Source organism: Cydia amplana, chromosome 22 (assembly GCF_948474715.1).
Source record: "Cydia amplana chromosome 22, ilCydAmpl1.1, whole genome shotgun sequence".
Classification (NCBI taxonomy): domain Eukaryota; kingdom Metazoa; phylum Arthropoda; class Insecta; order Lepidoptera; family Tortricidae; genus Cydia; species Cydia amplana.
This window is the reverse complement of record NC_086090.1, coordinates 7,339,001-7,365,340: the sequence shown is the minus strand read 5'-3', so window position 1 is coordinate 7,365,340 and position 26,340 is coordinate 7,339,001. Positions and strand designations below refer to the sequence as shown.

Sequence of the window (26,340 nt, the reverse complement as noted above, 5' to 3'; positions counted from 1 at the left end):
ATAAAACAAAAGATTGTAGTTTTAGAAACAGAATGTTTTTTTGAACTCCAAAAATTTGCAGAGATTCATTATCTTCAAGAAGAAGAGTTATAATTTGGGTTTCTACGAGTATTATTTTATATAGGAGCCAGGATAAAGATGGAAGAAATTATGTGCGACGTGTGAAAGTCCGTTCAGCTCTGGCGCATGCGCTGCGGTATAAATCGCACTATAAAATGCACAAAATCAGTTGCGATCTTTTCACAAAAGGTTCTCGAAACTGCTCTAGCGTCTCATTAACATAAGTTTATGGTATCTCAACATATGATCATCATCATCATGATGATGATGATGATGATGGATGGTATCTAAATAAATAATTCCTTACCTGATTGCCCTGGGACGTCCGGACGGCTTGGACGGCGGCAAGAGCTGAGGAAGGAGCTGGTGCGTATCCCACGCATGAAACTTGACTAGATCTGTAAAACATTAAACGTTTAATAATAACAATGTTTAGTTGAGGCATGCTCAAAAGCTGCTTTCAAAGGAATGCAACCCAGTAGAAAGAGACGACATTTCCAATTTGGCGTCATTTAAGGTGACATTCCCGCCTTAACGGAATGGCCTAGTCCAAAAGTCCAGTTTCTACAAGGTTCTTGACTAAAGTGAGGTGTTTACCTGCGGCTGCTATCCGGAGACAGCTGGTCGTAGACGCCGGCGTGCGGCATGAGGCGCGCCGGCGCCGGCGCCGCGCCCACCACGGACGCCTGGCTGCTCTTGCGGGAGATATCCGAGGACCTGGAGGTATTACATATTTTAATAAATATTTTATGGACTTACAGACATCGCAAAGCATAAAGCAGTTGTGGTAGTCCTTTAAATTTGAAAAATTCTAATGTTGTAATACTTTATTTGGAAAGGATTTTTGGAAATTATGAGAGGCTAAAAATGGGTTTGATGGTTGTTAAAAAGGTTTTCCCGGAAGAAGTATCAAGCAAAGGCTAGTTAAGGAATAAAATACTGACCTGAAATTGAAGGGGAGACTAGAAATATAGAAACTATGAAAGCTGTGATAATTGTTTCTAAGAAAACAACTACAAACCTTGCACTATAAAGGCTACTGCCGGACGATATTCCAGAGTCGCGCCTCGTGTTCGGCATCCCCGTCTTGATCTCTGCACCCACGTTCGTGTTGCCGAGGTCCGTGCGGCCAGGTGCGGCAGCTAGAATTAAAATCAGTTTGTTAATAGAAAGCTTAATTTATTTGATCGACTTAACTTATCAAGGCAGAGACAATTGATACTTCTAACATGTTTTCTTTTGATGTTTAAACTGTCAGTTAGGAAAAGTGTTAAGGTGATTGTGGTGTCTGATCAAGTTTGTAACTGTAGATGGGCGTTTTTTTTTTGTTGTCCCAAACATTTTTTTTACAAATTTGGTTTTTTTTTATGTTATTTCTACTCAGAATCACGAGCTCTTTCTATCCTAATAGGAGAAAAAAAGTGTCCTAACGTTTTTATTTCCATTCCGTCACCGTCTTCCGTCACCGTCATAGACTTTGTATGGTGGTCGCGTAATGGAAAGATCGAAAAATGTATGGAAATTTTGGGACACTTTTTTTCTCCTATTAGGATAGAAAGAGCTCGTGATTCTGAGTAGAAATAACATAAAAAACCCAAATTTGAAAAAAAAAGTGTTTGGGACAACAAAAAAAAACGCCCATATGTCAACGTCCACAAAAATAGGTATGAAAGTGAGGTACAGCTGGATTAGCTCCAACGGGCTTCTTTATATCCACATATTACTCAACAATAACAACTAGAATACAATGTACAAAATATGTACAGAACTAGAATTCTTGCCGTCGAATAGAACTGATATAGCGGAAGGAGTCAAATCATTTTGTCCCACCCTTACCCATAAAACATTAACTATTGCGCTCGCTAGACTGTGCTTCAATGACTTGAAGCATGGATACTTCGTGATCCTAACTTGCTCTTACAATTTAATGATACAGCACTGGCAAAACACATAATTTAATTTTCTTACCACCTCCCAAGTCAACGCCATGCCCCGGTGGCATGAGGCGATTGACCGCCATCTTGTTCTGCAAGCGCGGCATGTGGTGGTGCCGCGGCTCGCCGATGGCCACCATGGCGCGCAGCATCAGAGGAAGCTGGCCTACTTCACCCACCACCTCTTGTTCCACCTGGAAATAAATCACACCATGTACTTGATACATTGTCATTTTAATATAGGTACTTATATTACCTATAGTTCGTTTTTTTTAGCATTAGAAAAGACTAGGCGATCTTGACGTGTCTTTTAATTGAAAAACGCTTTTTAAAAATCAGTAACTATTACATATGAAAGCAAAATAATGTAAATAATCGTATATGATTCATAATTGTTACATATTTGCCGTGAATTATTTTTCAAAAGTGTTTTTCAATAAAAAGACACGTTAATATAGCGTAGTCTTTTCTAATGCTAAAAAAAACGAACTATAAATCAAGGGATCGTATGACTTTGCAATAAGGGTTTTTGAATTTATGGTTAATATTGTGGACGATGTTACTTCTATTTATTTGGGAGTACATAATAACATTCGTTATGGACTTGATTCTCAGTGAACGAGTGATTAGACAACGAGAATTACGAAAGAGTAAGGGCCACTTGCACCACCCCACTAACCCGGGGTTAAGCAGTTAAAGCGTTAACCAAGTGTCAAATTGTACTGGTAACCATGGTAACTCCGGGTTTACCCGGGTAACTCCGGGTTAGTGGAATGGTGCAAGTGGCGCTAAGAGGTTAAAGTCTTAGATTTGAGTTCGTTACCTCTCCGTCTAGCCTGAAGTAAGGGGCGCCATTTTCGTCACTGAAGCCACCCAAGCCAGAACCGCCGAAGTCCAAATCTCCGCCACATTGAGCTGATAACTGTAAAGAAACAATACAACATTTTTAACCTCTTTCTTCTTCTTCCTTCTTCTATTTCCTCCTACTCTAACTTCCTAACGTTGTCCCGCCATTTTGGTCAGGTCACTCAGTTGTAATTCGTGCAAGGTATGAGTTAACCTAAAGGGGCCCACTGATTACCAGTTCGCCGGACGGTATCGGCCTGTCAGTTGTTCGGAGCTGTCAACTTTTTGTTCTATCTGACAGGCCGATATCGTCCGGCGGACTGTTAATCAGTGGGCTCCTTAACCCCTCATTTCCCAGGACCTCTCAAATCCATACAATTCCGACTCATATTGGAGCCACTGGGAACTGACAGGTTAATAGTGTAATGCTCACTATTGAGGTAAATTCTAAATATTGTAAATTATTGACTGAATTGTAAATTTTATTTTTCTCGACATTATTTAATCTTAAAAATATTGTAATTGACTGAATTTGTAAGTTTTATCTTTCTTGACATTGTATCTGTTTGCATGTTTTTCTTTTGTTTTTTGTAATGTATAGATGTTTCTAGTGTGTAAGCGAATTGGTGTAGTACTGTAAGCTTGCACTGTATTAAATAAATAAAATAAAATAAAATAAAAAATTGAGTCCCCCCGTAAATTGAGTCCCCGCCGTAAATTGAGAAAGGAGTCTTGTACCTGATGCGCTGGAGTGTGCAGCCCGTGCGGGAGCGGTGACGCAGGGCTCTCGCTCTTGACGGAGGCCGAGGACGTGTGCCCGCGGACTCCGATGGGGACCCCGCCCTCCTCGGAGCGCGGGGAAGAGCCTGCTCCTCCGCCACCGGATTCGGCGGAGTCGTCGCCGCGACTGCAACCTGGAAATGGAGAAAGTTTTATGATATTGTATAGGTATTTATTGTATCAATTTCGAGCTTCGAATTTGACAGTTGATGCAGAGTGCACTGTACTCTGGTTATCAAAAGCTGGCACGATTGTTTATTTTACTTTACACATCTTATTCAGTCAAGGAATCATTGTTACCGCTAGTTGTGTTATTATTTTGAATGGTAAATTTAGTTAATTAGGTACAAATTATTTAAACAGATCTGGAAAAGGGTTCCAAAGACTTCTAAAAAACGATACCTTTTATGACTTATTTCCTTCTACTAGTTCAGTTCTTAGTTAGAAAAATAAAGATAGCCTCATGGCCAAACTTTAACAGAAGAGGAACCAAAATACAAAGAAATTACAACAATTTCTACGCAACGTATTATCGTAGAATGCTTTACCTTTGTGTTTCTTACTGGCATAGAACTCTGCACCGTGAACAGTCTTCACATGTTTTCTGAGAGACGATGGGTCTGTATACCGCTTTGTGCATCCAGGCGCCTTACATACATACGGTTTCTGAAATTAAATACGTGAAATTTAGTACATCGGATCTGCAGCGACATAATTGACAATTCAGACTAAGGTTCGGTTGCACCAAACCGCCTGTCACTTTTAAAACGTTTTAGCTAATTTTATTATGTGGGAAAATTCATAGTTCATTGCTGATTCTCGTTGATAAGCCCGTCAATTGTGGTTGTACAAATGGCTCAAAATAACATAGTAGGTAGTAACTTTTGAGTAAAAAGTTGGAGATCTAGATGAATCAGGTCTGAGTCCAAATGAACAAGGGACTAACAATTAGGTATGGTTGATTTAGATTGTCGAAAAGGCTTATTGTTTCTGAGTTGATTTTAGAACTTACTTCATTACTATGCGTTCGGTTCTGATGCTTCGCTCTATCGCTCGCGTTGGAGAACGCCTTAGCGCAGCCCGGGTATTCGCAGGTGTAGGGTTTTTCACCCGTGTGACTTCTGAGATGGGTCTTCAGGTTCTCGAGACGGGAGTATGCTTTACAGCAGCCTTCGAACTGGAAAGGAATTCACAGAGTTTATTAATTTTATTATTATTGAGCCATCTAACTTGGTATAAGGTATGATATAGAAATAAAAATAATTCCACTTAATAATATATTTTTTTGTTTTCAACCCACACTAAGCCCGTGTAAGGACTATTCAGGTTTCAGCAGGAAATATGTGGTGTTTAAATACACAGCTACATAAAATAAGAGTCCAAAAAAGGTATTGAATGAGGGTAAATGCCAGACTATTATTGTTATTACATGCTCTCAATTCATTACATGCTGTCATTATAGGTACGACCATCGTCCCCTATGTTAATAGATGCTCCATGATGACAACAATGATAGAACCTCTCTTGTCTGTAATTGATAAGGATCCTGACCGACTTTTAGTCAGATTTTTTTGCTTTATATACTTACAGCAACCGAGGTTTGAACCCACGAATTTTGACATCACATGTATTGAAGGTTGAAAGACTCACCGTGCACTTATGTGGCTTTTCCCCAGTATGCCTCCTCATATGCACGACCAGCATGTACTGCGCCTTGAACGGCTTCTCGTCTCTCGAGCAGCCGACCCAGCGGCACACGAACGCCTTCTTGCTCGCGTGGATGTGGTCTGTGTTGATGTGCTTCACCAGGTCGTCTTGCGTTGGGAACTCTAGTTTACAGTCCACCTGGGGATAAACAGATTATTAGATGTAAGTTCTATCATAAATGCTAATGAGCAAGAATTAAAAGATTTTCCCCTTTAGCGAGAGCTTACTCTGTCCACTAACTCCTGCGTTTGCTCACCTCCCGCTTATAAAAAAGTGCCAGCGAGTGATATATGACATATCAATGCAGTGTTCTGGTATTTCACGTTGCTCACCAGTTAACATTGGTGTAACATCAATATTATTTCTACGTACGTGGTTGCAACCGCTGCCCAACCTGGCTGGGTTTGCAATTCTACCACAATTGAAGTTCACAAGGCTTCACTAAATCTCTCTGAAGCATTTTAAGAAGTGCCCAAGAAGTATTTGTTCTTGAAAACCTATTCTTGTTGTGTACTACAATAATCCTTTGAACACCAGACATGCGCGACGCTGTGCATCATCATCATCGTGAATCTTGTGGGAATGCACGAAGGTTGATATTGGACTGTAGCCGCGCGCGTCAGTTAACGTCTTTGGTGGTCAAAGAGTTAAGCATGAGTCTTACCCAATGACAGTTAGTCTCGATGAAATCTCCGGGTTCGTCTTTGGAATCGAGTCCGTCATGGACCGTGCTCTCCGCGGCGGCCGATAGCGGCTTGTTGCTGTGGTGGTTGTCTCGATGCATCAGGCTCTGTGGGGACTTCCGCTGTGTCATCCCTGATGAAGCACTGTGAAAACAGGAGATCGGAATATTTACATTATTTTATTTAGTTAAGTTACATACACTATTTTAAGTGTGCATATTAGTATCAGTTATAGAATAGTGCCTTCTACTATTAGCAGGACGTGAAAAGGCGGAACAGTCAATATTGCATAAAACAATCCTATTAGGGTTTTCTCTTCTCATCAAGCAACGTACGTCATAACGTCATGTACCAGTATTTGTACCAGTCTTCAGACTTACTGATGATGGCCGATTATGTGGCTTTCGCGAGTGCAACCCTATGGACGGTGTTGCAGATGGTAGATCATTACAGCGGGGCCTGGACTGACAGATGATCATCACGCCATTGCTAGCCTGATACATCACGGAAGTTTTTTATGAATCTTGTTCATCAGTGGTTACAAGATGAATTCTTCATCAGTGATTTCAATGACTTACCTATCGGCCTCCATGATGCTAGTAACTTCAGGCTGCTGCGGCGGTTGTTGCAGATGATGAGGAGGGGACCCGTCCATGCCCAAGCCCTGTCGGATGTCCACGGGAGTCCCCATCAGAAGCTGCGTGGGCGATGATATGTGAGATCTGTTGAATTACAAAGAGTTAAAACCCAATATATAAATAATAAATGTTAATCAATTACACTTTGATGAAACAATAAACTTTATTAACAATACACTGAATACTGCGAGCAAGGGTACCGCCAATTACTTTCTCATCTGAAGTTCTTTCTCACCGTCTGTTATCTGATCTTCTCGGGGCAGAGGTGTAGGGTTGGAGCCGGTGTAACTTTATTTGACGTTCATAAGCGCATTGTAATTATGCCTACTTGAATAAACTATCTTTTATCTTTATCTTACCATCTCCATTCCGGTCTTTTTTATTATATTTTACAAGACCATTGACACACACGTCCAGTCAACGCTTCTTGTACTTTCTCTATTCTCAAGAACCTAACCACTGCTTAAGGATTAAGCAGCACTTCACCTTTCCAGAACATACCTATCAACTTCCACGGTGCCAACATGCACTGCACACATTTACAGCGATATATATCTTACCTGTGTATCCCGGCCACCAGGTGCGCATGGGCTGCGTGGTGCGCGGCCGCAGCAGCTGCCTGCTGGTGCGCAGGGTCGAGTAGTACTCCGCCCGCCAGCACGCCGCCGCCGCCTCGCGCCAGGAGCTGCTGCGCCAGCGACGCGTGAGACAGCGATAGGGCGGGGGATATCGCGCCTGGAATTCAGGAAGTATGTTAATTTAGATTAATCGTTAAAAAGGTAAAATATTCAATTCTGACTTAACTAATCATTTCCGGCATCCTGCTACTCCAAGGGTTATACAAGTACATATATAAGAAAAAAAACAGTTGCAGCCTTTTAATAATGTCATTCAGCTATAGAAGCTTCTGTTTCCAATACGGGCATAAATTCAACATTGCTCACCAGTACATGTTTCGGAGAGCCTAGGTCTCCTTTCTCAAGCACACCACTGCCTACAATGACAGCGGAAGACCTCCCCCAACCAGTTTTCTCGGCGCGCCGCAGTACGCGATACACGGCCGTCGTGAACGCTGCTCGCACTGTTAGTACTTGAGAAAGGAGACCTAGGCTGTCCGAAACATGTCGCGCGAGTAACTTAAAACAATTTTATTAAGTGAGTCTAAACCGTAAAATTATTCAATGTTAGTCTCATAACAGTTTAAATTCGATTATTGCTCACCAGCACTAAGATGGCCATAGCTTCCAGTAGACGCAGCCGAAGGCGCCCTAACAGCCAAGCTCGCCGGGGACGCTCTGATCACCGCCGCCAAGTCTAAAGACTCCGCGGAGTAAGGGCTCCAAGACACCGCCCGTTTGCGGTTGGCTGAGGCCCCTATCGCGCCGCCGGATAACCTGAGGCGGGTTGGGGAGGCTATTCTTGATCCTGGAAAGAGAAAAGATGTTGCTTAATTCTTTACACGCAAAACTACGTATGTGATAAAAAGCGTCGTCAGTTGTTGCGCCAAGAATGCTTACAAGCGTTAAAGCCTACGCTGTCAAAGTGTTATGTTTTTCACTGCAGTTTAAAGGCCTAAGTAGATATAGGTTACTAACATATTGTTAAGTCTAAAATGTTACTAACAAAATATGGATCGCTTTTGGTCTGAAATAAAGAATTTTTATTTTTATTTTTTATAAAGCGAACACATTTTTTTATGTTGCAGGAGCTTTGCATTATATCTGCTAAAATCCTTGCATAAAAAAGCACGCATAACACACACACTCCCATGATCCTATACACAAAATTGTTGTATAATTACCCGTATTACTGCTAAATATTTTAACGGTATCTTACTCGTATTTTCTATACTACCTATCTTCTCATTAATCGCCGAAGGACTTACCTTCTAAACTAAGTTGAAAGTCCTGGCTGGCCAGCGTGCTGCCAGCATGTAGTTCCGGGTGAAGACTCCGAGCCGCGCTCAGGTACTCTAAACCTGAAGCAAACATAATATTACATAAGTATTAGGAATGGGTTATTACAACAAAATGTAAGCATTGTTGCTGTACGATGTGCTAGGAACAAAACTGGGTAGCAAAGGTCTGTGCACACCGGGTGCGTTGCGCGTTGTAATCTTGGAGGATAAAACCAAACGGAGACGCCTTGTCTGTAATTTTCTGTACAAAACAGTCAGCCGATTTTTGCGGGGGAGGGGCACGTCAAATGTATACGTAACGTAAATAAGCCATGTCAGATAATCACTTTACCGTCCGGCCCGCGACACTGTTTTCCTCTCAAACGTCAGTCCATACATTATGTATGACCATCAGCAGCCTATTTTCGACCGAGGGGAACGCCTGTTAATGGCTACTCCATTTGGTTATATCCTCTAAGGTTGTAATATACAGATCCTTATGAGAGACGGCACACCGCTTGCGTGACTCGCACGTGTACGTATACGCACACGCAGCTGGTGTTCTCTGGCCTTAAATAAAACGGCGAAACTAAAGCGGTGGATCAACTTTTTCTTGTCACTTACGTCTCTTGGGTTACTATTTGAATCGAAGGATTTAAATTCAGCAATTTTAAGGGCACATAAAGTAATATTCGGAATAACATTATGTAAACTGTCACTGTGAGGCATGTGTTAATATATCAAATAAATAAACAAGAACTAACGCAAAACATGATCGTATTATCCATTTAGACTGTATATACCGTCGTTATTAAGTCATCCGATTACCATAATGTCAGTATTGGTATCAATTTACGACGCTAAGCGTCCAATAAAATACAATGTGAAGCCAAATATGGCTGAATAATCTTTAGAACTCAATTATTTAGAGTCAACAATGCGCTATTAAGACCTAAGTTGGCTGTATCATGGATAAATGTCTCGATTAAGTCAAAATGGTCACACGTGGCGCCTATATTTACTCGTGAGATGAGCAATCATAATGGGCCATTTGGTATGGAAATTGTATACATAATAATCCATCTTTATTGCTCTTGAGTGTAACATGTTGCAGATATCTTACGGCAATGCTTATAGAGACATATCGACATGTTAAATTAGTAACATACCTAAGTATATAATTTATCTGTGAAGTGTTCACATTCTCGCGCGGCTAACTTACAGACGTAGGTAAGTAGTAAAGTAACAGATGTAAGTAGTTCTGTGGATTTTCATAAATAAATAAAGTCAAACTATAACTACAATATAAATAATACAATACAATACAAATATGATGTATTGGTCACCATTATGAAAAAGAACAAGACATACAAATTAAGCATTATATTATAACTTAAACTATAGTAGACAACAGGCGGCCTTATCGCTAAAGAGCGATCTCTTCCAGACAACCTTAGGGGGTAATATATCTACGTAACTGAATAAATATCGCTTTACAACTCATTGATTATAAGCTCTTGTCACTCCTAATTACCAACTGTAAGTAATTTAGCATGAAACCGCAGTGTGTCCTAGAATTCCATACAATTACGCATACAATAAGGACGATATTTGAACACGATGACGTAGAAAACAGACTTGACAGGTTAATAGTTAAAGCTAGTTTGCCTAACCCACAGATCACTTGGGCACTAGACGCAGCATGTAAGATGATTTGCATTGGCGCTCGCATACTAGTTGAGTATAGAACCCTCATTTTAGCTGCGTTTATAACCTGTACGCATCTGAATATTAAATAAGTATCAATAAAATTGAGTTTAAGGGCTAGAAATGGAATCTTGTAAAATATAATACATATGTCGTAGGATATAACTAGGTACGCAAATGAAAAAGCTTTTATTATATTTTTTATTATATTTTATAAAACCACTATGTGTACCTCGCATTAGCCTTTTCTGACAGTTTTAACAAATGTCAAATGTTAAATAGTATGAAGTTCATTCCACAAAATCTAACATCTTTGCCACAACGTGCGTGGTCGTCGCTTATATTTGCTTCACCACTCATTTCGCACATAGCCAATATGTATGTGATGAAATATATTACTTTAATGCTTTATTTAAAAATAGGTACCTATCAATCAATCAATCAATAATCATTTATTTCAAATAACAAAGATTCATAATACATGGTTAGTAACATAATAAATATCTAACTTATTGTCTACGTTAGTATTCTTATATCTAAGGTATTTGTACATTAATAACTAAATACATACTCCATTGCAACAGTGCGCACATCACTCGACTACTTAAGCATAGTTAGTGATGTGCAAACTGCAGCAATGCCGTATAAAAGGACAATCAATCCTATCCGCTATCATGGCCAGGATGCTGTTGCGGCTATCCCGCACCCTCCGCACCAGGGACGCGCACTTCTTTCTAATTGTTGCATAAAAGCAGTCAACTCTCGCCTCCGCAAACATCCCTGATGCGCTGCAGAAGCGGGGCAGCCGCATCAGCACCCTGAACGCATTATTATATTGTACGCGTAGGGCCGAGTACGTTTTTCGAGTGTAGTTTACCCACAGGCTGCTCGTGTAGAAAGATGTGCAATAAGCTTTAAAAAGCGTTTTTTTAACTTCGTTGGAGCAACGAGCAAACCTGCGGGCTAACATATTGGCTCTCACTGACAGCGCCCTACGCTCCCTTTCTAGATCACTATCGTCTTTAAGACTCGGAGTAAGTATATGCCCCAAGTATTTAAATTGCTGCACTCTTTTTAGTGGAGAACCATATAATTTAACCTCCGGCACACTACTAGGCACTTGATTCCCCTTGCCAAAAACCATGCATTCGGATTTATTTGCATTATATATCAACCCATGATCTGAGGCATACTTTTCACAGGTACTCAGCAATTTCCTTAACCCACACACCGAGGCGCTCAGCAGGACCATGTCGTCCGCGTAACTTATATTGTTGACGGCTACGTCGTCCACATGGCAGCCAACATGTTGACCGCTAAGCTCCTCGATGAGTGAGTTAATATACACATTAAAAAGCGAGGGTGACGTCAGCCCCCCCTGCCTAACACCGCACTCCAGCCTATACCAGTCAGAGTATGTACCTGCCCATCTAACAGCGTTGATCTGATTTCCATACCAGTGTTTGAAAAAAAACCTATGAGGTTCCACGGGTAAACGGGTAAAGGCACATTATGGCGGTCGGCGCTTACGTCGCGTATTGCAGCGTAACGAATCTTATTAGGTAACGAATAAGTGTACAGATGTAGTGCATAATTGTTTAATTATTTTCCATCGTATTTTCACGGAAACTTACGAACGTGTCTTGCTAATTCAGTCAGTCTCGGTACAGAAAGTACTGACATTGACTGAACTAGCATGACAAATACGAATGTTTCCGAGAAAATACGATGGAAAACGAGAAAACGATGGAGTATTATTGATGTTTTAACAAACCCTACAATATAAGTAGGTACTTCTTCTAGTTTCTTACTTATAATGTATTTCCAGTACCTACCAAATATATAAATATAACTAACCATTCTATGTTGTTGTTGACACCGGGAGCCCTTAAGACTAACGGTGATTAGTTTAGCTCTGAATGAACATTATTCATACTAATTAGTGGTAAGCGCCGTGGGCCACACATATGGTAGATATTATGGTAATTAGTGTAATAAGTATAACTTGTAGCGGCTGTTTGTTTACCTAAATAAATGAAAAAAAAAAAACAATTATGCACTACATCTGTAAGCAAGCGCCAACCGCCATTTTGTGTTTGTGCTAATGAATAAATTATTTATATTCCATTCTATTCTATTCATAACATACCTTTACACGTGAAACGTCACATATTATAATGCGTTGTCTTTGAGAAGTAGTTAATGGTCTAACCTAAGGCTAGTCGAGATTGAGATGTCATCGTTTAGACCTATTTGAATATAAACTGCCCACTTAAAACTTCACGATGAAGGAGTGGCTTTAGATGGTATTCTGTAGAAATAATAGGTATAAAATAAATACTCGTTCCTCTGCAGGAAGATTTAATTATGTTTTATTATGTATGGCTAGTTTGAAAACCTCTATGGTATATTATATACAATTAAACACAAGCCTATGATGATTATCAATAGATGGGTGTTTTTACGGTACATACTTTTTTTATATTAGGATGCAAACGAGCAAACGGATCTGATGGTAAGCGATTACCGCCTCCTATGGACACCCGCAACACCAGAGGGGTTGTAAGTGCGTTGCCAGCCATTAAGATGGGAGTACGCTCTTTTCTTGAAGGTTTGAAGGTGGTATCGGTCCGGAAATACCGCAGGCGACTGTTCAGTTTAGCTGAACTAAGTATATAACAGTTTATCAAGTATATAAGTAGCTACAAAATGTAATAGCAACCATGGATGAAATATATAAGCATGAAGCCGATGTCTTTGCGACATTTTTTTTTTTACTTTTTGATAAGCTTTGTTTTTTTAAGGTTATGGGCACCCGTATAACTAATCATTCCTTTTTATAAATAACACGTAAATAATAAACATATGACAATTAAAACTACTAATGTGTGTATTTTCCAAACAGGTAGGTACATTACATTCGTCTCAAATAAATACACAAAATGAAAAAAATACCAAGTAAAAATCCCTGTTATTTAAAAGGAATCGGAATACTCATAGACCAAGTATTTCTCGCCGCATCTTTAATCCGCGCGATAAATATTAGGTGACGTTTACGAGTTCTCGGGAGCTGACCTCCGTGTCCAAAAATGGCACAATACCACTTACAACGACAAGGTGTTAACTGCCAACTCGCTTTAAAGTATTTAGGACTTTGTTAGCATAAAGCCTGTTACCATTAATTCGCAGTATCGCGCTCGGGTGACTAAGGTTTTATGTGGATATAGTAGCTATAGCCGCATAGGACCTTATTGGGTGTCACCCATTAATCGAGTTTGGGTTACATTGTAAATTTTTCGGATGGGAACAAAGTTGCGGCCAAATTAATGCGGTCGTTTTAGTTGAATGAATTAAAAAAGAAGTGGTGGGTGACTAATAACATTTTATGAGAATTTAATCGGGCCGAGACTTAAATAAAAATATTATTAGGAAAAAGATAACATTGCTGTTAAAGAAGCCTTATAATTTAATTAAAAGGAATTTTATGATTGTACAGATCTAAAGGGAAAGAACATGGCTAAATTACAAACAGGTTTATAATAATAATAATGAAAAACTGAGAACCGTAATACAATCGAGTCTATGTCGTGAACGCAGCGTTAACTATCTTTTTTATTTTTTATTTTACTTTATTAGGTACACTAAACAGACATCGTACAATATCATGGGTAATACAATTGTACATTATGGCTTAAATCTAGCACGAGATCCAAAACAAGTGTACACAGCATGTTTTACAATTTAGCGGAAATATTACAAACTAATTAACACCATATTATAGCTACAGTGAAAAATATCAGAGAAGAAAAAACTATCTAAACATTACAATATAACGAGTAACGAACTTTACATATAAAGACTATTAAACATCACAGATGAAACAAACTTAGAGGATTAAGGCAGATGTCATCAGTTTAGTGGGAGAAGAGGAGAAGAGGACGCCAGCCAAGCACTTCCTAAACCTAGCGATGTGAGGGTCAAAAATATCAATGCCCCTACCGCGATGATCACCGGCTGTTAAATCGTTATATTGGCGGCACATTCTTGTAATTGGATTATAGAAGGAAGTGTTGTTTTTGTACACTCTAAGTGCGAAAAGTTTAGTGTTACGACCTCTAAATCTAGGTGTGTTAAAGGTAATGGATGATAATAGTGCAGCAGAGTCAATTTTTGAGTGTATAATTTTATATAAATTCAAAAAGTCATACATCTTACGACGAGCTTCTAGTGTGGGGATATTGAACTTGATTAGTCGACTAGTATACGATCTGTATGTACGTCCCAGTTTAAATCTAAACGCAAGAACTTTCAAAAATTGCTTCTGTACCGCTTCTATAGCGGAGCTGTGTACAGAGTAATGCGGGGTCCATATAGGGGAACCATACTCCAGTACACTCCTCACCAGGCTGAAGAACAATACAAGCATACTATCTGGGTTCCTAAAGCCCTTGGTTGTTCTGCAGATAAAACCCAACAATTGCCTGCCCCTACTAGCTATATAATCATAGTGTGGACGAAAACTTAGTTGATCATCAAACAGTATTCCAAGATCCTTGACGACTGATTTCCTGTCGAGACTCTGTCCCGATAGCTCATAGTCATAAATGAGTTTACACTTCTTATTCGAGAATGAGATTACATGACATTTGCTAACATTTAGATACATATGATTTCGATGACACCAGTCTGATATCTGTGTAAGATCTTTTTGTAGCATTAAGCAGTCGCTCGTATCATTAATAGATTTAAAAATTTTAAGATCGTCTGCATACAGTAAGCAGGGGCAACTTAAACAATCAGCAAGATCGTTTATAATCTTTAAGGCGCTGTTTTATGATCAATTGCGCCCAATACCACGATACACTTCAATTGGATTCCTTCGTAATTGTAGAAGTCCATTTATAATCGATCACGAACATCGAAACCCGTAGAGTCACCACATCCGCTATAAAACTCGAATAAAAATATTAATCTCTCGCTCGGATACATTCACGACTCATCGCCACTAAAATTAGTATTGTCCAATAAACAAACCAACTTGAAATTAACCTGTCAACGAGCTGATATATTTGGCTTGTTACCAGTCATTTTCGTTACTTCTAAACGAAATCAATTCGACCCGAGAGCGTAAACATCTCGCCGAAAACATAACATTTACGGTTATTCATCAACCCGATTGAACCGAACTTTCGACGCGGGGGCGTCATTTTGGCCACGATTTCCATAATAATAACTTATTATATTATACCTCGAAAAACAAACACGCATCGTTTTATGAAAAAAAGGTAAAAAACGATTTGATTTGTTAATCACGTTCCTTTGCTGGTGTTCTGAGCGGCCCCGAAATAATAGGTTTGCGGTGAGAGGCGCGAGCGACCGCCAATTTAGCGAAAATCACCAACGAACCGTTGCCCACGAAACGCATGTGGTCTCCTTTTGACGCGCCGCTCGACTTCCAAACATTTTTATGTCTTCATTTTCTATGAGAACCAAAAACGTTGTATTTTTAAGGAAAAAAAGGTAAAAAAAATCGATCGATCGGAACCGATGTCCATTTCGAATTCCATTAGCCTGGTCACAGTGGTCACCCTGGCGACATTGGTGTAACCGCGCGCAAAAACCTCATTCGAAAATGGTCGCGTTCTTTTTTCCAATAGTCGAGCGTGTTTTGTCCAAAGGTGATATGACTGACGTATTCATTTTAATCAACGCTGATTGGGCGTAAAATTAGTACCTCCGAGTTGAGGTTTAGTCACGTTTAGCGTTAAAATATGGATGTGAATAGCTTTGTTAGGGCCGACTTTGTAGCAGGGCCTGTAAGTTATGTTAGGTCGTTGGTCGTCGGTCGCTCGACGGCGAGATGAAGGCGTTACGGGCTGAATTCGTAATGTCGAGGTATTTTTTATGGCCGCGCCTTTTAAATATTCAAAAGGGGGATATAAATTGATATTCGAGCCGCTTAATTGTAAGCATCGGATTATCTTTATAGTTAATTTATGGCTTCGCGCTAAAGAAGTAACTTAATTAGGGTGGGAAGGCACACACAAAGGTTTTATCGATGTCTATTGATAAAGATTAGGAACAGGTGAGACTTAAATGTTTCGAATTTGAAAAAAATATCACTCTTCAAATAGTTCAAATGTCCCTCTCTGTTACTGCCTCCTTTTTTAGGGTTCCGTACCCAAAGGTTAAAAACGGTACCCTATTACTAAGACTCCGCTGTCCGTCCGTCCGTCCGTCCGTCCGTCCGTCTGTCACCAGGCTGTATCTCACGAACCGTGATAGCTAGACAGTTGAAATTTTCACAGATGATGTATTTCTGTTGCCGCTATAACAACAAATACTAAAAACAGAATAAAATAAAGATTTAAGTGGGGCTCCCATACAATAAACGTGATTTTAGACCGAAGTTAAGCAACGTCGGGCGGGGTCAGTACTTGGATGGGTGACCATTTTTTTGCTTATTTTGCTCTATTTTTTGTTGATGGTGCGGAACCCTCCGTGCGCGAGTCCGACTCGCACTTGGCCGGTTTTTTTTAGTTTCATACTCACATAATACATTTAAAGCGCTATTGAATTTTTTTTACGTCCACTACATTATTATCAGCCTATACCTACATGAGCGTTTTCCAAAAAAAGTGTACATTTCATTCATGTCTTCAAAATATTGACTTCTTGGGCTCATTTTACTTAGAATCATTTGTACATTCACGCCTCATACATGAAAAAATGTGTCCCAAAATTTTGTATGAATTTTTTTTCCATTGCGTCACGTTCATACAAATAAAAAAAAATCATACAAGAATGTGACGATCTGGAAAGGAAATCTTTTGAAGACATGAATTAAATGTACACATTTTTTGGAAAACGCTCACATAGGCCTGAGGGCCTAGCCAATATGACAATCATTGATAGAAAACGCCAGCCGAAACGAAACTCAAATGAAAATAGGCACGTGAGTTTTCGTAGCATCTGTTACAATTTGTTTTTTTTTTGACAATTGTCATCTTGGCTAGGTCGCCAGATTCCATATAAAAAACACTTTAAATTAGATGCAGCGTTCTGACGAAAGGCTTGGGTTAATCACCAAGAAATATGTGCCTAAAAAGCTGTAAGATTATCTCACTATGAGCGAAGATTTAAAAAAAAGACAATAACTAAAACAGTTTCACCTAAACCGAAAGCATTTATTATAGCATCACGTCTCATAAAACGATTAGTTCGTTAGTAATTTGTTAGGTTGCAAAAAACCGCCTAACGAGGTTTTTATGAATCAGGTGCTCGGGCGCAAATATCACAAAAGGACGTAAAACATTTACGTTCACAAAGACATGCACAAATTTATACCTTAATGTGTTAAAATAGAGTTCATAAATGTAAAGGCTTTGGCTGAGCTTTAATGAGATACGTCGTTTTGAGGTTTCAAGGAATTGGACTTATAAAATAGATGTGGCTTTTTAAGTTTGAAGGAGTTGATATATTTCACGGTTGATGTGTTCTGTTAATAGTCGGTGATCGTTAAGTGTTAAAAGAGATAGTGACTGAAGATTTGCTGTCCTTTGATTTTTCCTATGAATATTTCAAAAATGTTTTCTTTCACCGAAAAGTTTATTGGGAACGAGCGGTCTGGCATGACCCTGCCTATGAAGGCGATGAGTTCGAATCCCGGTAAGGGCAGTTATTTGACTTATTTGTGTGATGAGCACAGGAGCACATATGTGTTCCTGAGTCATGGGTGTTTTCTATGTATTGAAGTATTTATATATTATATAATGTAACCCATAACACAAAGCCTTCTTGAGCTTACTGTGGGACTTATTTATCTGTGTAAGAGTGTCCTATAATATTTATTTATTTAACTTTGGCTTTATTTACTTACCTACATATATTTATTTTTGCATCTTCTACGACTAATATGAGTATTTCGTTCAATGATAATTATCCCATTGAAGTGCTAAAAAACTGCCAAATGACTCAAGCATCGCGATATTATATCTAACAGCATAATAACATATCGACTAACTAGCCTTCCATCTCATTTGCACTTAAAACACACTTATATTTCCATCTCTTTTATTTTAAAGATTCCATAAGATTTATTCATAAAACCTTTGTTTTATGCTTGTTGCCGTTTCGAAGAAGCTTACACTACCGAATTTAAATCATGTGCTTTTCAAAACGGCCTAAATGAAGGTACCATGTTTACTCGTGTTTCAACTTTATGTATTAGTATTTAAGGTTTACTTTCTTTTATATGCTTGAAATTGTTAACTGAAGATGATTTTCTAAAAGCTCGCGTTTAGGTTATGATTTAATTTGGTTGGTCGAGTTAAGGGCAGTTATTAAAGACGATTAAACTGGATCTGCTGTTATATTTAAATGGGATATTCAGAGTTGATTGGGGTTTAAACCTAATTAAGATGAATCTATAGGATTTGGTACTCCATATTTAAGCGGAAGGAAATGATATTCATGCAAGGTAGACTTTTGATTTGAATCGCCAGTATTTTTCGTTACCTACATGATTGACATTTATCTACAGGGTGCCATTTGAGTCGTGATCAGTAATATGTTTTTCTAACTCCATAAACAACGAGCAATTTAATGCCCCTACTCATACTAAAATCGGACAAGATTTTTTTTATTTTTTGTTTATTTTTTGTCATTTATTTTACTTTTACAAGTGGATTTAGGATATTACAACGGCTTATTAAGATAGTAAAATTAGTAAATTGAATCGCCTCTTTGAATCGGAACTGTCATTGACATCAATTTTGTCATTTGTCCCAGTTAGAAATAAAATTTACTTAATTTTCCATTTGAAATATCTTACAAAGCTGTTTAAATACCACATTGCCACTTGTAAAAGTAAAATAAATGACAAAAAATAAACAAAAAAAAAAAATCTTGTCTGATTTTAGTAAGAGTAGGTGCATTAAATTGCTCGTTGTTTATGGAGTTAGAAAAACATATTACTGATCACGACTCAAATGACACCCTGTATAAGCAAAGATAATTTACTTTACTATTCACACACTCTATGCAAACATTCTATTATCTTTGCTATAAGTATTTAAGTTAATGATAATATTATAGTGGTATCCAGCATCAGAAAAATACTTTTTGTATAAATTATAGTGACTTTTATTAACTAGATTCTCCGTTATCGTAATTATACCTACATGTTTGCAAATAAATATATCTTTATCTTTAAATACCTTTTAAAATATTATGATCGTAATCTCGGTACAATATTCAGTCTGACTCGTTGAAAAAATACAGGACACCTACTTATTACCCTATATTTATTTTTATTAATCCAATTTCCTTCTTATCTCATAATATATTTTTCCCTGTCAAATCAACCACAGCTATAAATAATAGTAAATCTATTTTAAACCTTCGTTAATTGTGAACTGCACTCTTAACGAGTAATTAAGATCAAAACAACCGGAAGGAACAGACAGACAGACATATGCGAGCAGCTTGTTGGTTTTGAGTTTCTTCTATAATTGCTGTATGAGGAGTGCCTTTTCAAAAGGGCTTATTTCTCTATGGAAACCATACAAAAAAGAACCCTTTTGAAAAGACACTTCTCGTATGCGTCCCGTTGTTACTAATCGTGTTCTTCTTGTAAGATGGAGTGTAAATTACTTTAGGAGTTTAAGTAGGTACCTAATTTGAAGGTAATTATTTCGGGCTTATAATTTTTAGAGCTATAAGTACAACTAGAGTCTTAGTGAGATGTGCGATTATCTTATCCTGACCACTATCCTATACAGATGTGTAAGTTGCAGAAAGTTTCCAAATATCTCGGATATTTCAGAAAAATTTCACAGAAATAAAGGAATCTTTCATTTTGGTAAGGAAAAACTACGATCCCCACACAAAAGTATTAAAAGTTTCCCATATTTTTCCACGACGATATTTCGCAATGTGAAAACTTTCGGAATCGAATTATTATTGGAACTGGTATTTTGTACAATTGTATTTGACAGAAATCATCTACTTCTTCGTCAATATTGAGTTTTTTTTAATATGTATACCTATGATTGAAATTCACACCACATCTTCTACTTTATTGAGGAATACGGAAACCGTGCAGCCGGTAACCAAATTAACACCGCACAAACCACCCTCCCCTAATGAGGTGTTTCTACCAAAACTCCCTTCAAGGAAAGCATAAATCACTATATTTTTTTGTGGCTCCACCAATATTCACGAATATTACCGAACGCGTTGGAGACCGACCAGTTTAAACGGACCTCTGATTAAAATAGTTACTAGGCTTAAAATATCGATATTATAATAAAATCTATTCTTAAACACAATTTATTAACGATATAAAATTATACAAATTATAAATAAGAAATCACTAATAAAGATATTAACGTCCAACAGACACAAAAAACAAAAACAGACACAATTGTTCTACCTATTTTTATTTTCAACTTTTCAATCATCAATAATTTTTCAATAATCGAAATTCATATTAGTAACGTTACTAAATAATAACGTTATAGGTAACGAATTTTTTTATATGTATAAATGTATATCCACTCTATAAATCAATAAAACTACAGGATTATTAAATCTCAGTTATAGTAGTGACAAAGATGCCATTTTCCTCCTTTGCCCTATTATTTTAATGATCTCTTGTTACTAAAATAAGGGTCGAGTTATACTTGATATTGACAGAAGCAACAAAATGCTTTACGAACAGAAAGTCGGCTCTGAAACTTCTGAGAACGTTAACGCGTCGACACGTGTTTTTGCGCGAATATTTGCGCCCATGTGCCCATGCCCTTATTGGATGGTTGTGACATATGGTTGTATATATTTACATTTGTTTAAAGGCGATTTAAAAAATAAATCGTAAAAGGTTAATCTAAGACATATATGAAACTAGTTGGACATGAAATTATGTACGATTGCAGCTTTTAGAAATTGCAATGACAATTTTGTAAAATTGTTTTAACATCTCGATCGATTTTTTAGTCGTAAAAAACTGACTATTATACACATATGTGCAGACATACAACTTAGATAGCCTGTTTTGGAGTACTGTTCTTATAAGTAGCTCATGAATCAGGTCGAAAATTTCACTATTTAATTATATATGTATAAGGGCTTGAGCGAAAAAATGATTTAGCTTATTATTATTGATTATGTGTGAGGTAACATTTTTAATCGTAGATGTTACAAATTAGGTATTACATTTTAATTAATGGATTCGTAATAGACGTAGACGTAGTAGAATACTCTAATATACTAAAATATTTAAATTGAATCCCTTTACAAATTGAATAAAGTGAGAGACACTTGATCACAACTCCACCTGCGCTTGCGCCGGCGTTAATTTAAACCAATCGGGCGCATCCATCATGTTCGATGACTGTTACGTAAAATTATTTGACAGTGACTAATCTTTGTCATCGCCCAGTTATTAATTGCTGTCTGTTGCATTGCATTTGAAATTGTATTTCAAAGGAATAGAGATTATATTTAAATATCATAGCAAGTTGATGCAATAAAAGTCGGATGTGATTGTTTTAGCAACTCTTGTTTGTTTAAAATAGTGCGTGATTCGTTATTGCAGTACTTTCTCCTTTCGAGGAACACCTATAACGCGTATTCTATAGATCCTATATATCTATAGATTCCTATCTTCGAAGCTATTAAAAAATGAATACCTTATAAAATAGTTTTGTTTCCCCACCCACGGCTAACGAAGCGATTGGACAATTATGTTGATTCCGCACGCCCCATTACTGAATAATTATATTAATTAAACCGAATGACATTACTATGATCCGTTGATCCGGTCTGTGCGTGTCAACGTTATGTGAATTATTTATTCAACGGGTTCTCAAGAATATTATGAAATTAGTGTATTGTTTGTCATGATGATTTTTTTTTATAACAAACAACATTGTATTTAAAAGTTTTCGGCGATAACAGCATGAGATTCCTAGTTTGGGATTCTAAACAGTCTTATTCCCACGGCAATCGGTATGCCAAATTTCCGGTTCTAAGAACGCTCAGCCGCTCTGATTCCGGTACCATATAATCTTGATATCTACAATCCGTAGGCATTCCTAATAAATTTCAACAAATACAGGAATATTTATGTTAACATTGTTTATACAATTTTTTAAGAATAAATTATACGAGTAGGTACTGAGTATTTTTCTTCTTCTTCAGTCGGTCCCTCAATACTGAGGATCGTGACATCATGTCCTTCTGTTGAAGGCCAGGTTCCTCCATAGGGTTCTGTTCCCCGCCAAGCGCATGGCCTCGTGCAGTGCTCGTGAGTATTTTTATCAAACCCATATAGGGTCATTGCGCTAGTTTCCGTCCATGTTCTAGTTTTCGTCCACTTGTCAGATTAGCGAATAATACATTTGATTTTTAATTTGCTACTGGCGAAATATCATTTTTATGTAGGTAGATATATTGTTTAGACATTAAGGATTGTAATAAGGCCAAATTTGTGCAGCAATGTAGGTTTATATTAAAATTTCGTCAAGTGGACGAAAACTAGAGCTGGAAGAAAACTGACGCACCTACCCTATTTGATCGCGTTTTTTCATTCAGAACATTCTTTATTTAAACGAATTTAAAAATAAGAGTTATTCTTTAGGGTTTATGAAATGGTTATACTATTACAAAACGCTGCGGTCCTAGTAAGGAGGAGTGTCAGTAGAGAATTGTTTAATTGCGTTAGGGTACATCGTACATATTACAAAAGTAGATAGATGAGTTTGATAATAGCCATACATATCATATTTCCAATAACATTATTAAAAACAAATCTAACTCCAATATCTCACCGCAACTACAAAACAGTCATTACACTCGAACCTACACTTAAACATTGTTTAACATCAATATAGATTACACTACTCAAAGAAATCTAACACTTATAGTTTCTCGAAGCTATTACCTTCTCTATAAACAAGGATAAAAAACTCGAATCGAATTTCTAGGGACGCACAATTAACTGGCGTGGGCGTTGAGCGGCGCAAGTTATGAGTTGAAAGTGTTTATGGGTGCGGGCGGTCCAATTTATAAAAAGTTGCGGAATTCAAAAATCTTTTACAGTACATATGCGGCTATTTTTCCGCACTAGTGCGTAAAATAGCACTTTTCGTGCGATGTCGAAACTTTAAAGTGCCATATGTTCTGTAAAACGTTGTTCGATACACGTGCGAATAGGTAATTCGCAACTCGTGTCGATTTAAAACACTCCCTTCGGTCGTGTTTTAATTTATCGCCACTCGTTTCGAATTTCCTCTTGTTCGCACTTGTATCGAAAATAACTATTTTGCTATTAATTCTTAACCTCCTGACAGGATTAAGATCATTACGAGGTAATCTAAACTTGGTATGATTTGTTTGAATGTTGGTCTAGTCCATTGCATCCAGCACAATTGGATATATATTTAAGTTACGAGATGAATGTCTGAGTAGATCCGTGCTAACGATATTTGATCAATGCATGGCAAAAATGAGTAACTATATACGAGTATTAACCTTAAACTGCTACCAAAGGTGGTCGATATAGAACTTGTAAGTGTTCAAAGTTTCTCATAATATTCGAATATTTGTTAATACTATCTAAAATGCAAGTCATTTTGTAAAAGCTCATCTTGTAAGCAACGTTCTCAGGGGTATCCAATGATTTACTTTATTTGTTTTGTAATGTAAAAAAGACACAGTGTTAAATAAACTCGCAGTCACCCAATAGCTCAGTTTTTGGGTAGCTTATTGAAATACTAATTGAATACTTACCTAGATAAAACTATATTCCACACCATAAGCGCCAGCGTTTAAGATTTACCACGTTCTCTCGCCACATCTCATGACTTGCACCAAAAATGTAAGCCTACGTGAGATGGAACTCGTTTGAAAGATGTCTCAATCGGCCGGACCGGATCAATCCACAGATTGGACTGGTTCCTCAATTGAGAAATTATTGTAAACTATTACTTTTAAACACTTTTATACCGATAATTTATATATCAATATATCAATCAGATATTGGACTGGTTCCAAAATTGAGAATTGAATGTAAACTGTTGTATTTATATAAGTACTTAATATTTATTTAAAAAAAAAACACTAATAATAAATACTCGTAAACATACTCGTAGTCAGTTAGACGCCCTGTGCAGCTTATCCCAGTGAAGCTGGAAAGGGCCGAAGCGTCTATAGTAGCTATTAGTTTAGAACCTGTTTAAGCGTTACTATATTAATTTGAAAGATATGGTTTTGGTTTTTAGGTGAGGTTTCTAGCTGCACGTTTTAAATTTGTAGGGGAGTAATTTTTTTCACGGTTTAAAACCTTAAACAGAAGATTCCTAGAAATTAATCATCCAGAACTAAACGCCCGAGTATGAAGCGATAAAAATAAATAACACAATTTATTTATTATTTACACGGGTCAAAGAATTATCGGCATTAGTGGTTGCGCGATATATGCGCGAGCGCAGCGGGAACTTCGTCGGTCTCGTTCGTCACTGGCTGGGGAGGCTTTCAACACGGACTGAAAAAGAGCTTATAGATAATAACGGTATTTTACTGTAACATTATTTACGTTAACTTGTAACGTTATCAAATTAAACTGCTACAATGTTAACGAAATAATATCGGTAATTAGTAATTGTTAACACTATGGTAACCTATATACACTAATTACATTCATAAAACGTTACGTTAGGCACAATCATGTTCATGTCCTATTTACATTGCCTACTAACTATTAAACCCGAGTACAGCGTTTGAAAATGAGCAGTAACATTTTCGAAACGACATTTCATTTTTCTTTCATATTATTTTGTTAAAATAAATGTTGTATATAGTATAATATTTATTCTGTAACTGCGATGATATGGGGTCAAATAATAACACAAATGATTTTTGATTTGTTTTTATAAGGTTATCAATACCGTTATAACACTTATAACGTTTTAACAAAGTAACGTGTGTGTAAGCGCTAATGCAACTTATTGGGTAGTTAGGACGTTTATCAAAGGGGTTCTAGATGAATAATGGTCCCTGGAGCTTAGATAGCACTTATTTATAGTGCGTAATAAACTCGCGAAGATATTGCTTTGTGTGATGAGTTGAGCAGAGTTTTCTAAGTATAGTTTTTTATAGAGCTATTTATTACTTATTACTAGATTTTCTTAGGTCTATGCAATATTTTACTTATGCCATTTTAATTTACAAACTTTATCTAAGGTATAAATATCTATAATTTAAGTACCAAGGAAAACTTGGCTGCAGAGGGGCTACCGCAAAAACCGTTTTTCGCAAATTGCGGGGATCTTTCTCTTTTACTCCAATGAAGGCGTAATTAGAGTGACGGAGAAAAATGTCCGCAATTTGCGAACTTCGATTTTCGCGGTTATAGCCCAGTTTACAAGACAATGCAAACCGACGACCGATCCGATAACGAATATGATTTTAAAAAGTTGCATGATTCAAGCTATCGTCTAGCTTACTAACACTATTTAAATTTGACTAAACCTCCATTTATTGATTGCGTTATTGAAACTCATTAATATTTTCCCACAAAATACTATGGTTAAATTAAACACCATCAGGCGTGTCTCACTCCGCGATTTCGTCGCTTTGCTACAGGTAGCTAAAAGTACATCCGTTCGGCCCCAATTTTGGGGAAAGCCATAAGCCGCGCGTGGCGCTGTCGCCACCTAGCGGCCATATCTGTGCTGATCGTAACAGACGCGTTTTGTTAAGAGTGAGTCTTCTGTACTTAGTACTATTATTTATTCTGTGACACCATATAATTACCTACGACCGCGAAACTAAGCGCTACCGTTACCCTCTAATGGGTTACCAAAAAACTCGTTCAATTAAAGACCCCGAACGGAATTAAGCCTTCTTCGTTTAAAATGCATTAATCCGATCACTTGTCATGCGCCCGCGCGTGCTGTCTCGCTCTAAAACCCGTTCCGTCCTCTCGCTCGCACGCTGACAAAGATTAAAAGGGTGCGAGCTGACTTTCCTAATAAACTTTGGGTCACCTTTTTTGACTGTTTTACCACTTGTAATTTTATTTA

At 37.7% G+C, this 26,340-nt stretch overlaps 1 protein-coding gene across 1 annotated transcript in view; it reads right to left on the bottom strand.

Annotated features, from left to right (window-relative positions):
* The window catches only part of LOC134658286 (transcriptional activator cubitus interruptus), a 78,749-nt gene that overhangs the window by 5,108 nt on the left and 47,301 nt on the right, over positions 1-26,340 (bottom strand). Inside the window, exons 3-16 of the mRNA XM_063513888.1 lie at positions 8,534-8,626; positions 7,870-8,073; positions 7,209-7,383; positions 6,589-6,732; positions 5,992-6,154; positions 5,271-5,465; positions 4,633-4,797; positions 4,169-4,286; positions 3,579-3,754; positions 2,818-2,916; positions 2,029-2,188; positions 1,082-1,202; positions 658-777; positions 368-458 (exon numbers count right to left, since the gene is read on the bottom strand). Coding sequence (XP_063369958.1) covers positions 368-458; positions 658-777; positions 1,082-1,202; positions 2,029-2,188; positions 2,818-2,916; positions 3,579-3,754; positions 4,169-4,286; positions 4,633-4,797; positions 5,271-5,465; positions 5,992-6,154; positions 6,589-6,732; positions 7,209-7,383; positions 7,870-8,073; positions 8,534-8,626 — 2,024 coding nt within the window. The remainder of the gene's footprint in view (positions 1-367; positions 459-657; positions 778-1,081; positions 1,203-2,028; positions 2,189-2,817; positions 2,917-3,578; positions 3,755-4,168; positions 4,287-4,632; positions 4,798-5,270; positions 5,466-5,991; positions 6,155-6,588; positions 6,733-7,208; positions 7,384-7,869; positions 8,074-8,533; positions 8,627-26,340) is intronic.